Here is a 14,233-nt window from a genome sequence, read left to right on the forward strand (position 1 = left end):
ACAGGAAAAGATACTGCATGTTTAAAGACAGCTAAAAAGTAAATTATTCCCGATACAGGTCAGGGCTGCTAATCTGCTCCCCTGTCTTAGATCCCTAAAACTTTTACTAAAGTATAAAGTTTATCTTTATATTTCTAAGACAGGTCTGTAAACTTTCTCTATCTCAGGGTTTGTAAATTCATTGAATGTGGTTTAAAAAATCTGTAAAATCTGTAACAAAAAATTAGGGTAAAATTTATTTTAAAAAAAAGATTGAGAGATATAAAATCTATATCATGCTTCTGTGTAACTTTAACTCTTGTTCTGGAAGATCCATCTGACACAGCACACTGTATATGTGACTTTAATTCAATTACTGTTTGTGGAAAACAGAACTTACAGCAAATGTTTGATGAATCTGCCAGCTCTCATTGGACCAAGAGGTGAGTGACTCTTCTCCCACCCTGCCTCTAGGACCCAGGCCCTGGGACACAGCCAGGCCTGGAAACCCCCACCCATCTTTACCCCAGTTGCTAGCCAGCAGGGAAAATCCTTGCAGGCAGGCTCCCCCACCCACCAAAACACCCCATTGGACTCTGCATTCTATAAGACTCACGCCTTACCCCAATACTTATCCACCTGTGAACCCAGTAACTTCCTAAGACAAGGAATTTGCCAGCTCTCATTGGACCAAGAGGTGAGGGACTCTTCTCCCACCCAGAGAGTCCTGCCTCTAGGACCCAGGCCATGGGATACAGCCAGTCTCCAAGAACCACTACCCAAGTCTGTCCCAGTTGCCGGTTGGCAAGGAAAACTCCTGAGGGCAGGTTCCTCCATCAACCTCCCCCCCACATCAGACCCAGCATTCTACAGGACCCATGCCTTAACACAATACCCATCCACCTGCAACCCCAGTAACTTCCTGATACACGAAAAACACCAGCTCTCATTGGACCAAGAGTTGCTGGCCAAGTGGTAAGATTGCTGCTGGCAGGCTCCTCTACCAAAACCCCCCATAGGATCCAGCAATCTACAAAACCCATGCCCTACCCCAATACCTATCACCCTGAGACACCACCGGCTTCCTGAGACACAAAATCTGCCAGCTCTCATTGGACCAAAAGAGTCTTCCTGAGACACAGAATCTGTCATCTCTGACTGTACCAAGAGCCCTGATAAGACCAAGAGTGGCTCCCTGAATCACAGAATCAGCTAGCTTGGACAGGGCCAAGAGCAGCTCCATGAGATACAGAATCTGCCAGCTCCAATTAGACCAAGATTTCAGATTGGACCCAGAAGGGCCCCCTGAGACACAGACACATCAAGCACAGAGTGGATCAAGAGCAGCTAGATCAGACACAGGCACCTCTTACACCTATTGGAGGAAGAGATGAATAGATGTCAATGCAAAAATACATACAACAACATAAAGAGCAATATGGCATCACTAGAACCTAGCCCTCCTACAACAGCAAGACCTCAACATCACAATGTAGAAGAAGCAGAAGGTGTCTTTAAAAATAACTAAATAGAGCTGGGCAGTGGTGGTGCACACCTTTAATCCCAGCACTCGGGAGGCAGAGGTAGGTGGATCTCTGTGAGTTCGAGGCCAGCCTGGGCTACCAAGTGAGTTCCAGGAAAGGTGCAAAGCTACACAGAGAAACCCTGTCTTGAAAAACAAAAAAACAAAAAAAAATAAATAAATAAATAAATAAATATGCTAGAGATCTTTAAAGAGGAAATGAAAATTTCCCTTAAAGAAATTGAGGGAAAGACAAACAAAAAATTGGAAGAAATCAATAAATCTCTTAAAGAAAGCCAAGAAAACCATGAAAAAGCAATTAAACATGTGAAGAAAACAGTTTAAGACCTGAAAATTTAAATAGAAACAATGAAGAAGACACAAACAGAGGAAATGCTGAAAATAGAAAATCTGAGTGAACAAGCAGAAAACAAAGATACAAGCATACAAGAATACAAGAGACGGAAGATAGAATCTCTGGTGTAGAGGATACAATAGAGGAAATATATTTATTGGTCAAAGAAAACATTAAAGCCAACAAAGTCATAACACAAATTGTCCAGGAAATCTTGGACACCATGAAAAGGACAAACATATCAATAATAGGGATAGAAGAAGGAGAAGAATACCAACTCAAAGGCATAGAAAATATATTCAACAAAATCATGAAAGAAAACTTTCTCAAAATAAAGAAGGAAATGCCTATGAAGATACAAGAAGCTTATAGAACACCAAATAGACTAGACACCCCCTAAAAAAATCTTCTCACCACATAATAATTAAACCACCAAACATACAGAATAAAGAAAGAATATTAAGAGCAGCAAAGTTTCTCCTTTCTCAGCCAAGTGACTTATAAAGGCAGACCCATCAGAATAACATCTGATTTCTCAGTGGAGCCTTTGAAAGCCAGAAGGTCCTGGACAGATGTAATGCAGACAATAAGAGACTATGGATGCCAACCTAGATTAATATACCCAGCAAAACTTTCAATCATAATAGACAGAGTGAACAAGACATACACAAGACAAAACCAGATTTAAATAATACATATCCACAAATCCAGCCCTACAGAAAGCACTAGAAGGAAAACTCTAACCTAAGGAAGTCAGATGCATCCACGAGAACACAAGCAACAGATAACCCCACAGTAGTAAATCCAAAAGAAGGGAAACACACACACACTACAACCAAAAGATAACAGGAATTAACAATCACTGGTTATTAATATCCCTTAATATCAATGGACTCAATTTGCCTACAAAAGACACAGGCTAACAGAATGGATACAACATCAGGAACTATCCTGCTGCATACAAAAAACACACCTCAGTTTCAAAGATAGCCACTACCTCAGAATAAAAAACTGAGAAAAGACTTTCCAATCAAATTGTCTTAAGAAGCAAGCTGGTGTAGCTATCCTAATATCTAACAAAATAGACTTCAAACTAAAATCAGTGAAAAGAGATCAGGAAAGACACTACATATTCATCAAAGGAAAGATCCACCAAGATAAAGTCTCAATTCTGAACACTTATGCCCCAAATACAAAGGCACCTATATATATAAAAGAAACATTACTAAAGCTTAAATCACACATCAAAACCCATACATTAATAGTGGAAGACTTCAACACCCCACTCTCACCACTGAACAGATCTGCCAGAACAAAACTTAAAAGAGATACAAGGGACCTAACAGATGTTATGACTCAAATGGACTTAATTGATATCTACAGAACATTCTATCCTAACAACAAACAGTATACCTTCTTCTCAGCACCACATGGAACCTTCTCTAAAATCAACCAGATACTGGGTCACAAAGCAAATCTAAACAGATACTAAAGAGTTGGAATAATCTCATGTACTCTATCGGACCACCATCGCTTAAAGTTAGATTTCAATAACAACAAAATTTACAGAAAGCCTACAATCTCATGGAAACTGAACAACGCCCAACTAATCACCACTGGGTCAAGGAAGAAATAAGAAAGAAATGAAAAACTTCCTAGAATTCAATGAAAATGAATGTACTACATACCCAAACTTATGGAACACTATGAAATCAGTGCTAGGAGGAAAATTCATAGCACTAAATAACCACATAAATAAGTTGGGGAAATTTCACACTAGTGAATTAACAGCACAATTAAAAGCTCTAGAACAAAAAGAAGCAAAGTCACTCAGGAGGAATAGATGCCAGGAAATAATCAAATTGAGAGCTGAAATCAATAAAACAGAAATAAACAATACAAAGAATCAATGAAACAAAGAGTTGGTTCTTTGAGAAACTCAACAAGATAGACAAACCTTTATCCAAACTAACTAAAAGGCAGAGAGAGAGCATCCAAATTAACAAAATCAGAAATGAAAAGGGAGGCATAACAACAGGCAACAAGGAAGTCCAGAGACTGATCAGGTCGTACTTCAAACACCTGTACTCCACAAAATTGGAAAATCTAAAAGAAATGGACAATTTTCTGGTTAAGTACCACATACCAAAGTTAAACCAAGACCAGATAAACAATTTAAATAGACCAATAACCCCTCAGGAAATAGAAACAGCCATTAAAATTCTCCCAAACAAAAAAAGCACTGCACCAGATGGCTTCAATGCAAAATTCTACCAGATTTTCAAAGAACATTTAATACCAATACTCTTCAAATTGTTCCACACACTAGAAACCGAAGGAACATTACCAAACTCCTTTTATGAGGCTATAGTTACTCTGATTCACAAGCAACACAAAGATGCAACAAAGAAAGAGAGTTACAGACCATCTCCCTCATGAACATTAATGCAAAAATACTCAATAAAATACTGACAAACTGACTCCAAGAACACAACAAAAAAAATTATTCACCATGATTATGTAGGCTTCATCCCAAGATGCAAAGATGGTTCAACACATGAAAATCTGTCAATGTCACCATCTTGGACTGCTGGTGATGGTGCCTGGACTGGTCTACTCTGGTGACCGGTCTAGTGAATACCCTAACTATCATCATAGAGCCTTTGTCCAGTGGCTGATGGAGACACATGCAGAAATCCATGGCCAAGCACCAGGCTGAGCTTAGGTAATCCAATCAATGAGAAAGAGGAGGTATTCTGCAGGCAGGGAATGTCAAGATCATGATGGGAAGAAGTGCAGAGATGACCGGCCACACTACTGGAGGCTCATGAACTGTAGACTAGTGGCTGTGATGCCACTACGGACCTGGACTTAGGCCCTCTGGATACAGAAGACAGTTGTTTGGCTCAAACTGTTTGGGAAGCACCCAAGCAGGGGGATTGGCATCTATCTCTGGTGCATGGGCAGGCTTTTGTGAATCTGGTGCCTGTGGTGTAGTGCCTTGAGCAGCCTTGGTACAGTAGGAAGGAGCTTGGACCTGCCTAGGCTCAGTGGGCTGAGCTATGCTGACTCCCCATGGGAGACCTTGATTGGGGGATGTGGGGATGTGGGGTGGCTTGGGAGGGAGGTCTGGGAGATGGGAAGAGGGAGGAGGTGGGATCTGTGGGTGGTGTGTAGAGTGAGTAGAAAATTTTTAATAAAGAAAAATGGAAAAAAAATAAATATAATATACACATTGATTTAATTTCGCAGTTGTTCTACTAGCCAGTGTTTGTCTGCAGATGCTGGGGTTTTTTTTTTTTGCGTTGGTTTTAAAGAAACTTAAAGCTAGTAAAAAAAGAGAGAGAGAGAAAGAAAATCTGTCAATGTAATACACAATGTAAAAAAAACTGAAAGAAAAAACACATGATCATATCATTAGATGCTGAAAAGGCCTTTGACAAAATCCAACACCTCTTCATGATAAAAGTCTTGGAAAGGTCAGGAATACAAGGAACATACCTACACATAATAAAGGCAATTTACAGCAAGCCAACAGCCAACATCAAATTAAATGGAGAGAAATGCTTAGTGATTCCACTAAAATCAGGAATTGAATATCTGTTCAATATACTACTTGAAGTTCTAGCCAGAGCAATAATACAACAAAAGGAGATCAAGGGGATACAAGAGGAAAGGAAGAAGCCAAACTTTCGCTATTTGCAGATGATATGACAGTATACATAAGTGAACCCAAAAATTCTACCAAGGAACTCCTACAGCTGATAAACCTTCAGTAATGTGGCAGGATACAAGATTAACTCAAAAAAATCAGTAGCCCTCCTATATACAAATGATAAATGGGCTGAGAAAGAAATCAGAGAAAAATTGCTCTTTACAATAGCCACAAATAATATAAAATATAATGGGGTAACTCTAACTAAGCAGGTGAAAGACCTGTATCACAAGAACTTTAAGGCTCTGAAGAAAGAAATTGAAGAAGATATCAAAAAATGGAAAGATATCCCCACTCAGGGATAGGTAGGATTAACATAGATAAATTGGCAATCTTACCAAAAGCAATCTACAGGTTCAATGCAATCCTTATACAACATCTCAACTCAATTCTTCACAAACCTGGAAAGAACAATACTCAACTTCATTTGGAAAAACAAAAAACACAGGATAACTAAAAGTATCCTGTACAGCAAAGCCACCTCTGGAGGCATTGCCATCCCTGAAATCAAGCTCTACTATAGAGCTATAGTAATAAAAACAGGTTGGTATTAGCATAAAAACTGACATGTGGACCAATGGAATCAAATTGAAGACCCTGACATTAACACACATACCTATGAACACATGATTTTTGACAAAGAAGCCAAAATTGTACAATGGAAAAAAGAAAGCATCTTCAATAAATGGTGCTGGCACAACTGGATGTCAACATGTACAAGATTGCAAATAGATCCATATCTATCGCCATGCACAAAACTCAAGTCCAAGTGGATCAAAGACCTCGATATAAAACAAGTTACACTGAACCTGATAGAAGAGAAAGTGGGAAGCAGTTTTGAACACATTGACACAGGAGACCACTTCCTAAATATAACACCAGTAGCACAGACCCTGAGGGCAACAATTAATAAATGGGACCTCCTGAAACTTAGAAGCTTCTGTAAGACAAGGAACACAGTAAATAAGACAAAAAGGACAGTCTACAGAATGGGAAAGATCTTCACCAACCCCAAATCTAACATAGGGCTGATCTCCAAAATATATAAAGAACTCAAGAAACTAGACATCAAAATACCAAACAATCCAATTAAAAAATGGGCTCTGGAGCTAAACAGAGAACTCTCAAGGGAAGACATTTAAGGAATTGCTCAGCATCCTTAGTCATTAGGGAGATGCAAATCAAAATGACTCTGAGATACCATCTTACACCCATCAGAATGGCTAAGATCAAAAGCACTGCAGACAACTTATGTTGGAGAGGATGTGTAGCAAGGGGAACACTCCTCCACTGCTGGTGTGAGTGCAAACTTGTACAGCCACTTTGGTAATCAGTGTGGCAGTTTCTCAGAAAATTGGGAATCAATCTTCCTCAAGACCCAGCTATACCACTCTTGGGCATATACCCAAGAAATGCTCAATCATCCCACAAGGACACATGCTCAACTATGTTCATAGCAGCATTATTCATAATAACCAGAAACTGGAAACAACCTAGATGCCCCTCAACTGAAGAATGGATTAAGAAAATGTGGTACATTTATACAATAGAGTACTACTCAGCAGAGAAAAACAATGACAACATGAAATTTGCAAGCAAATGGATGGAACTAAAAATATCATCCTGAATGAGGTAACCAGATTCAGAAGGACAAACATGGTATGTACCCACTCATAAATGAATACTAGAAGTAAAGAAAAGGATAACCAGACAACAGACCACAACTCCAGAGAAGCTAGCTAACAAGGAAGACCCAAAGAGGGATGCCTGGATCACCCTGGGAAGAGGAAATATATGAGATCTCCATGAGTAAACTGGGAATGAGGGGTAAGCAATGGAGGGTAGAAGATAGGGGATGAGAACATAAGGGAACAAGATGGTTGAGCTGGAACAGAGATGGAGTGGGAATGCAATGAAAGAGATACCATGATAAAGGATGATATCATGGGAATAGAGAGAAACCTGGTGCTAGAAAAGTTGCCAGGAATCCCCAACGATGACCCCAGCTTGGACTACTAGAAATAGTGGAGCGGGTGCCTGAACTGAATTGGCTTACCCCAGGGATCAGACTGGTGAATACCCTAACTGTCATCACAGAGCTTTTCTCCAATGACTAATGGAGGCAGATGCAGAGATCCACAGCCAAACACCAGGCAGATCTCCTAGAGTCCAGTCAAAGGGAGAGAAGAGGGATTCTATTAGCAAGTGCATCCAGATCATGATGGAGAAATCTGCAGAGACAACCAAACCAAACAAGTGGGAACTTATGAAAGTTGGATCAATGGCTGTGGAGCCTACATTGGACTGGACTAGGCCCTCTGCATGGTGAGACAGTTGTGTAGCTTGATCTGCTTGGGGGCCCCCTGGCAGTAAGATCAGAATCCATCCCTGGTGCATGAGCAGGATTTTTGGAGCCCACTACCTATGATGGGATACCTCATGCAACCTTGAGGCAGGGGGAAGGGCTTGGACTTGCTTTACTAGATGTGCCTCTCCATGTGAGGCCTTGCCTTCTTGTGGGGTGGAGTGGAGGGTGGTTTGGCAGGGGGAAGCTGGGGGGAACGAGGAGGGAAGAGGGGGATCTTTGGTGTGTAAAATGAATAAAAAAAATTCTTAATAAAAAGTAATAATAAATAAATTCCTAATGTTATAATAGTCTATTCAGTTATCAGAAACTGACTTAGAGATGTATTTCTAATCAGTTATGTCTTTGCTAACTCTGTTCAACAATAGGCATCTAGAAAATCTAGATAAAGAACAACATGTTTTCAATGGATAAAATAGGTTTGATAAATAAAGTTTATAAATTACTAAAATCTATCCAGACCAGCAGAAACTGATTTGAAGGTAGACATATATACCTCTTTGTCTTCTCTAACTTTGCTAATCTTTAGCTATTTAAATAAACTAAATCAAATAAGAAACTGATATTTGTAAAAAATACACTATGAATGATCACAAAAGAAGTGTTCCTGGTCTCATTTTGGACTGCATTTTTTATTAAGAAAATTTTCATTTATTTTACATACCAACCACAGTTCCCCCACTTCTTCTCTCCTCCCAGGCCCACCCCCCAGCCTTCCCACTCCAACCCGTCTCACATTCTCTTCTCCGAGATAAGGCCTCCCATGGGGAGTCAGCAGAGCCTGGAACATTCAGCTGAAGCAGGTCAAAGACCCTCCCCCTGCATCAAGGCTGTGCAAGGTGACCCACTATATGTAGTGGGCTCCAAAACATACCATATAAACAAATTGAAAGAAAAAACACATGATCATCTCATTAGATGCTGAAAAAGCCTTTGACAAAATCCAACATCCCTTCATGATAAAGGTCTTGGAGAAAGGCCGGGTGGTAGTGGCGCACGCCTTTAATCCCAGCACTTGGGAGGCAGAGCCAGGCGGATCTCTGTGAGTTCGAGGCCAGCCTGGTCTACAAAGTGAGTTCCAGGAAAGGCACAAAGCTACACAGAGAAACCCTGTCTCGAAAAACCAAAAAAAAAAAAAAAAAAAAAGGTCTTGGAGAAATCAGGAATACAAGGAACATACCTACACATAATAAAGGCAAATTACAGCAAGTTGACAGCCAACATGAAATTAAATGGAGAGAAACTCAAAGCAATTCTACTAAAATCAGGAAGAAGACAAGGCTGTCCACTCTCCCTATATCTACATAATATAGTACTTGAAGTTCTAGCCAGAGCAATAAGACAAAAAAAGGAGATCAAGGAAATACAAATTGGAAAGAAAGAAGTCAAACTTTCATCATTTGTGGATGATATGATAGTATACATAAGTGAACCCAAAAATTCTACCAGGGAACTTCTGCAGCTGATAAACACTTTCATTAATGTGGAAGGATACAAGATTAACTAAAAAAACAATTAGCTCTTCTATATACAAATGATAAAAGTGCTGAGAAAGAAATCAGAGAAACATCCCCTACAATACCCACAAATAATATAAAATACCTTGGGGTAACTCTAATTAAGCAAGTGAAAGACCTGTATCACAAGAACTTTAAGCCTTTGAAGAAAGAAACTGAAGGAGATATCAGAAAATAGAAAGATCTCCCATGCTCATGGATAGGTAGGATTAACATAGTTAAAATGACAATCTTACCAAAAGCAAACTACAGATTCAGTGTAGTCTCCATCAAAATCCCAACACAATTCTTCACAGACTTGGAAAGAACAATACTTAACTTCATATGGAAAAACAAAAAACGTAAAACAGCTAAAACAAACCTGTACAATAAAGAAACCTCTGGATGCATCATCATCCTTGACCTCAAGCTCTACTATAGAACTATAGTAATAAAAACAGCTTTGTATTGGCATAAAAACCAATATGTGGACCAATAGAATCAAATTGAAGACCTGACATTAATCCACATGCCTATGAACATCTGATTTCTAACAAAGAAGCCAAAACTGTCCAATGTGGACTGTATTTAAGGTTTAAGGTTTTACTCTGATGCTAAAGGATCTTCAATTAAATCTTCAATTCAAAATTTTAAGACTCAGATTGACAGGGATAAAACTGTAAAATTCTAATCTTATAAAAACTATGAACTTGTTATAAATTGTAGAAGATAATTAAGACATGCAAGTTAATGGCCAGTTGTACTAGGACAGGCCCTTAGGGTCAAGGAAACTGGCTCAGACCAGTAGCTAAGGCAAGCACATAATGTACTTCCTTAAGATCTAACCTGGAGTCTGCCTGAGGGCCTAGCAACAGGAGCTATAAGAGTTCCTGGTCACTGTTAGAGGTCCTGGTCAGTGTCAGAGTTCCTAATCATGCAGAGTCAGACTGAAGGCCTAGCAGTAGTCACTGTCAGAGTTCCTGATCATACAGTCTGCCTGAGGACCTAGCAATAGTCCCTGTCTAAGTTCCTGATCATGCCCTGCCAATGAGGGATGACCACACAGACTAGGCACTGGGAGGAGGGTATATAAGGGCTTCCCTGTTATTAAATAACAGAGTTTGTTATTTGCCCTAAATGGACTCTTGGTTTCTGTGCTGTTGATGCCATGCCTTCTCACCCCCTCCCTCAAAGGAGCCATTAGAATCTAAGCAACAGTCAGTTACTTTATAAATGATCAAACTTTTTACTGTGCTCCAAACTGTGGTTTTGGTAATGCTGAGTATAAATGTAATTCATATACAGAGGGGCAAGCCATAGCCTTCTGTACATGCTATCAAGGACAAGCATGAAGCAAGTAACTGAAAATAAGTAAAGTTTGTTTAAAATCAGGTATAGTTAATAAATTAGATGATGTCCCTCACATTGCTCAGAGAGATCTGCTGAATATGGAATGTAGAATATTTAGCAAAAAAAGCTTCCCCTGATACACACACAAAAAAAAAAAACAGCTTCTAGAATCAGCTTCTAAGACTATTTACAAATACGGTGGAAGAACATACTCCACCTTGACCTTTCCTCAGTTGTGCTAATGTGGACAACTGGGCTCATACTTGGCACACAATTTACTCACCACCAGGTCCCCACAAAAATGTGGACACTGTTGAATTGAATGCCCTACTCTGCCCAGCCAAGGTAGGTCAGTTTTCCCTAGTTCCTCCTTCACAGAAACATCACTTAGACCACATGAGTCTGGTGTTTGAAAGCAGATGCTTCCCTGTGTGGCAGCCAAAGTCTTAATAGTGTCATGTGTGGCATCCAACAAGTAACAACCCTGCTCCCAACAGAGTCATAGAGATCACCATGGAGGATTCCAGATGGATGCTTAGGTATCAGGTAAGTCTCTGTCATTTTAACTGATACAGGGGCAGTTTTGATTACATATATTTCCTCCTCAAGTTTGTCTCTCTGATTTCTGATGGTGCTGCTAACAAGTTGTTGTTTTCTAAGTTTAGCAGAAGCAAGCAGACCTACCAGCTCCTCCCAACAAGGCTGCAGCTGCATGGTCAGTCCACATAATATGTGAAAATTAAGTCCTGTTTATTTTTAAAATAATAGGTCATCTGCTGAAGAAGGCAGACTCACAGACAGGGTTATCTTGCTGACAGGCTTCACACTAAAAAAGATACCCTCATAAACTAGGTTTAAATGAAAACCAAACTGAAGCTATCATGCTATTACTTGGCAATAAAAATACTTTTTACTATTCATTTATTAAAGGAACTTGCTTTTCAATCATTCTTCCCATTAATCATCCATATATGTCTTCTGGTAAATGATTGGATAGAAAAAAAGGATTAAAGTTGATGTAAGTTTGAGGGTCATAGGAAGGGATATATTATGTACACACAAGTTGCAAAGGTCTGAGGAAGTGACTCAAGGTATGTGAAAATAAGACTTAAAGATTTCTAAGTTTCAGAGTTTTATGATAGTAGTATGTGGAGTTCTGATAAGCTAGTAATCTAGCCTTGGTAAAGCACTGGCTACTATTATTATAGTCACAGGCCAAAATTTTTAATTTCCTTTCATTATTTACTAAACATAGACTTAAAAGTGCTGCTGACTGTGCTGCCATGTCATATATGTGGCGTGTGTGTACATAGTGTGTGTGTGTGTGTGTGTGTGTGTGTGTGTGTGTGTGTAAAACTTGCCAGAAGAAAAAGAATTCACATTTGTAACTGAAAACCATTCTTTGGGTCACCAAGTTTTTACTAAGTATAAAGTACAAGTCTATCCCAGCTTTATACAAACACTGGTTTTGTTCTTTTATACAATGAGGATTTAAGCACAGATTACAGACAGTGTTCATGACAATATATCTAAAACTTTTATCTCTGTGAGTAAACTTAAAAAAATTAATGTAAGATTCAGGCAGTCATGACTTGGATCCACCTATGACAGATTAAACAGACTCCCAAAAAGAGCTCCTGTCAATAAACAGTTCCAGCTTTCCTCCCTACTGCCTATCCCTGAGGATGGACTCTCTCCTTCTCCTGGTCTTGGGACTCCCTCCACCTCCTGCTGTAGTGGGATACTGAACTACAGTATTTCCATCTTGTAAAAGCATTCCTAAGAGAACTTTAAGTGCTAAATGAATTAGGCATGTATGTGGGAATTTTTCTTTTCACATACTCCATAATACCACAACTACCAGGACTACAGGCCTAGAAGACTGTTTCCTGCTCACAGAGCAGTCCATGGATTGCACCTTCAAGAAGATACTTCTCAGTAGAGGACCATCTTAATCTAGAATTGATGTTCAAATGAACAAAGGTACTGATGATAGCAACAATTGAAAAAAGGAATAGGAAATATGAAAAAGCAAGGCCATATAACCCCTCACAATATCATAACAAACCAACAAATGAACTCAAAGATACTGAGAGAGAGCAAGTGCCAGATGAGTCGTTCAAAAGGTAAAAAGATGAATGACCTAAAAGAAGATAGAAACAAGCAAGTGAAACCAACAGGGCATTGAGACAACATGTAACACTGTACAGGAAAACAAAGGCTGAGGGACAAGTACAACAGCAATTAAATACATATCAAAGACACAGTACCAAGAAAGACAAATCCTAAATGGAAATTGAGATTCTTTCAGGAGACAGAACAGATAGAAATGTTGGGAATGAAAAACAAAAAACCTCCAATAAAAACACAGAGGAAAGTGACCACAACAGAACTGACTAAGTAGAAGACAGAATATCAAGCCTGAAAGATGTGACTTCAGAACACTGCATTAAAATATCAATAAGGAATTAATAAGTAATAAACATGACCACAGTGTCCAAAATCAGAGATAATTTAAAGAGACCAATGCAAGAACCTGTGGGATAGGAGATGCTAAGATATGTACTAAAGATATGGGGATTTACCAGAAACTCTCCAGGTCTGTAGAAAGAAACAGACATTCCAAGAGGAGTCATTAGATTCTCAAATATATGTGAACAGGGTGGAGCCTCTCCTTGTCATATTAAAGTCAATGTGTGAAAATAATATAAGACTATCCATGGAGTCACAGAATGGACAGACACAAAAGTTGTTTTCCCTCTTTGATCTCTACCTGACTGAAAAATAAACAAGAGGAAAGCAAAGGTCTGTAAGATGCATAATGAAGGAGAAAAGTTTGCAACCGAGTGTCACATTTCTGTGTATACAGTTCATTAAATTCAAAGGAATTACATGTGCACAGAGGAGCACGCACTGTCATGTAGCCAGAATACCCTTAGCACAGTCACACAAATACTTACAGAAAATTATCAAATATATCCGGTTTGATCTCAAAAAATATATGGCTTTTGTAGAATCCTTCTACTGTGGTGTAAATGGGAACAAATGCACCTAGGATTATGTCAGCCTTCATGTAGGTGCTGGGCTTCCAGTAATCAACGCATCTCTGGTGAGTCATTTCCCCTAATGTAAACAAAGATTGCAGGAGTAGGAAGAGACAAAGCAAAGGAAGGGACATGTCAGGGTCTGCACCACACAAAGACAATGTCCTGCAAGGAGGCTGAGCTGTGGAGGAGGTGATTGGCTTAGGTCATGGAACAGGCTCAGACCTCGACAGTATCAGAGGAGACTCCGTATGCTACAGCTGTTCCTGTTGTTGCATCAGGCTCTCAAGCTGCACATAGTCTATTGTTCTCATGCCAGACAGGGCACAGACAGAAGCAAAGTCCAGACAACTGAGGGTAAGTCAGAGTGCTGAGCTTCTCTAACTATAACTAGAGTGGTCCTGAAT

At 39.4% G+C, this 14,233-nt stretch overlaps 1 protein-coding gene across 1 annotated transcript in view; it reads right to left on the reverse strand.

The window, feature by feature from the left end:
• The window catches only part of LOC131897954 (vomeronasal type-2 receptor 116-like), a 45,236-nt gene extending 31,276 nt beyond the window's left edge, over window positions 1-13,960 (reverse strand). Inside the window, exon 1 of the mRNA XM_059248983.1 lies at window positions 13,743-13,960. Coding sequence (XP_059104966.1) covers window positions 13,743-13,960 — 218 coding nt within the window. The remainder of the gene's footprint in view (window positions 1-13,742) is intronic.
• Window positions 13,961-14,233: the final 273 nt, after the last annotated feature.

The sequence above is a fragment of the Peromyscus eremicus genome, chromosome 23, assembly GCF_949786415.1.
Source record: "Peromyscus eremicus chromosome 23, PerEre_H2_v1, whole genome shotgun sequence".
NCBI classification, from domain to species: Eukaryota; Metazoa; Chordata; class Mammalia; order Rodentia; family Cricetidae; genus Peromyscus; species Peromyscus eremicus.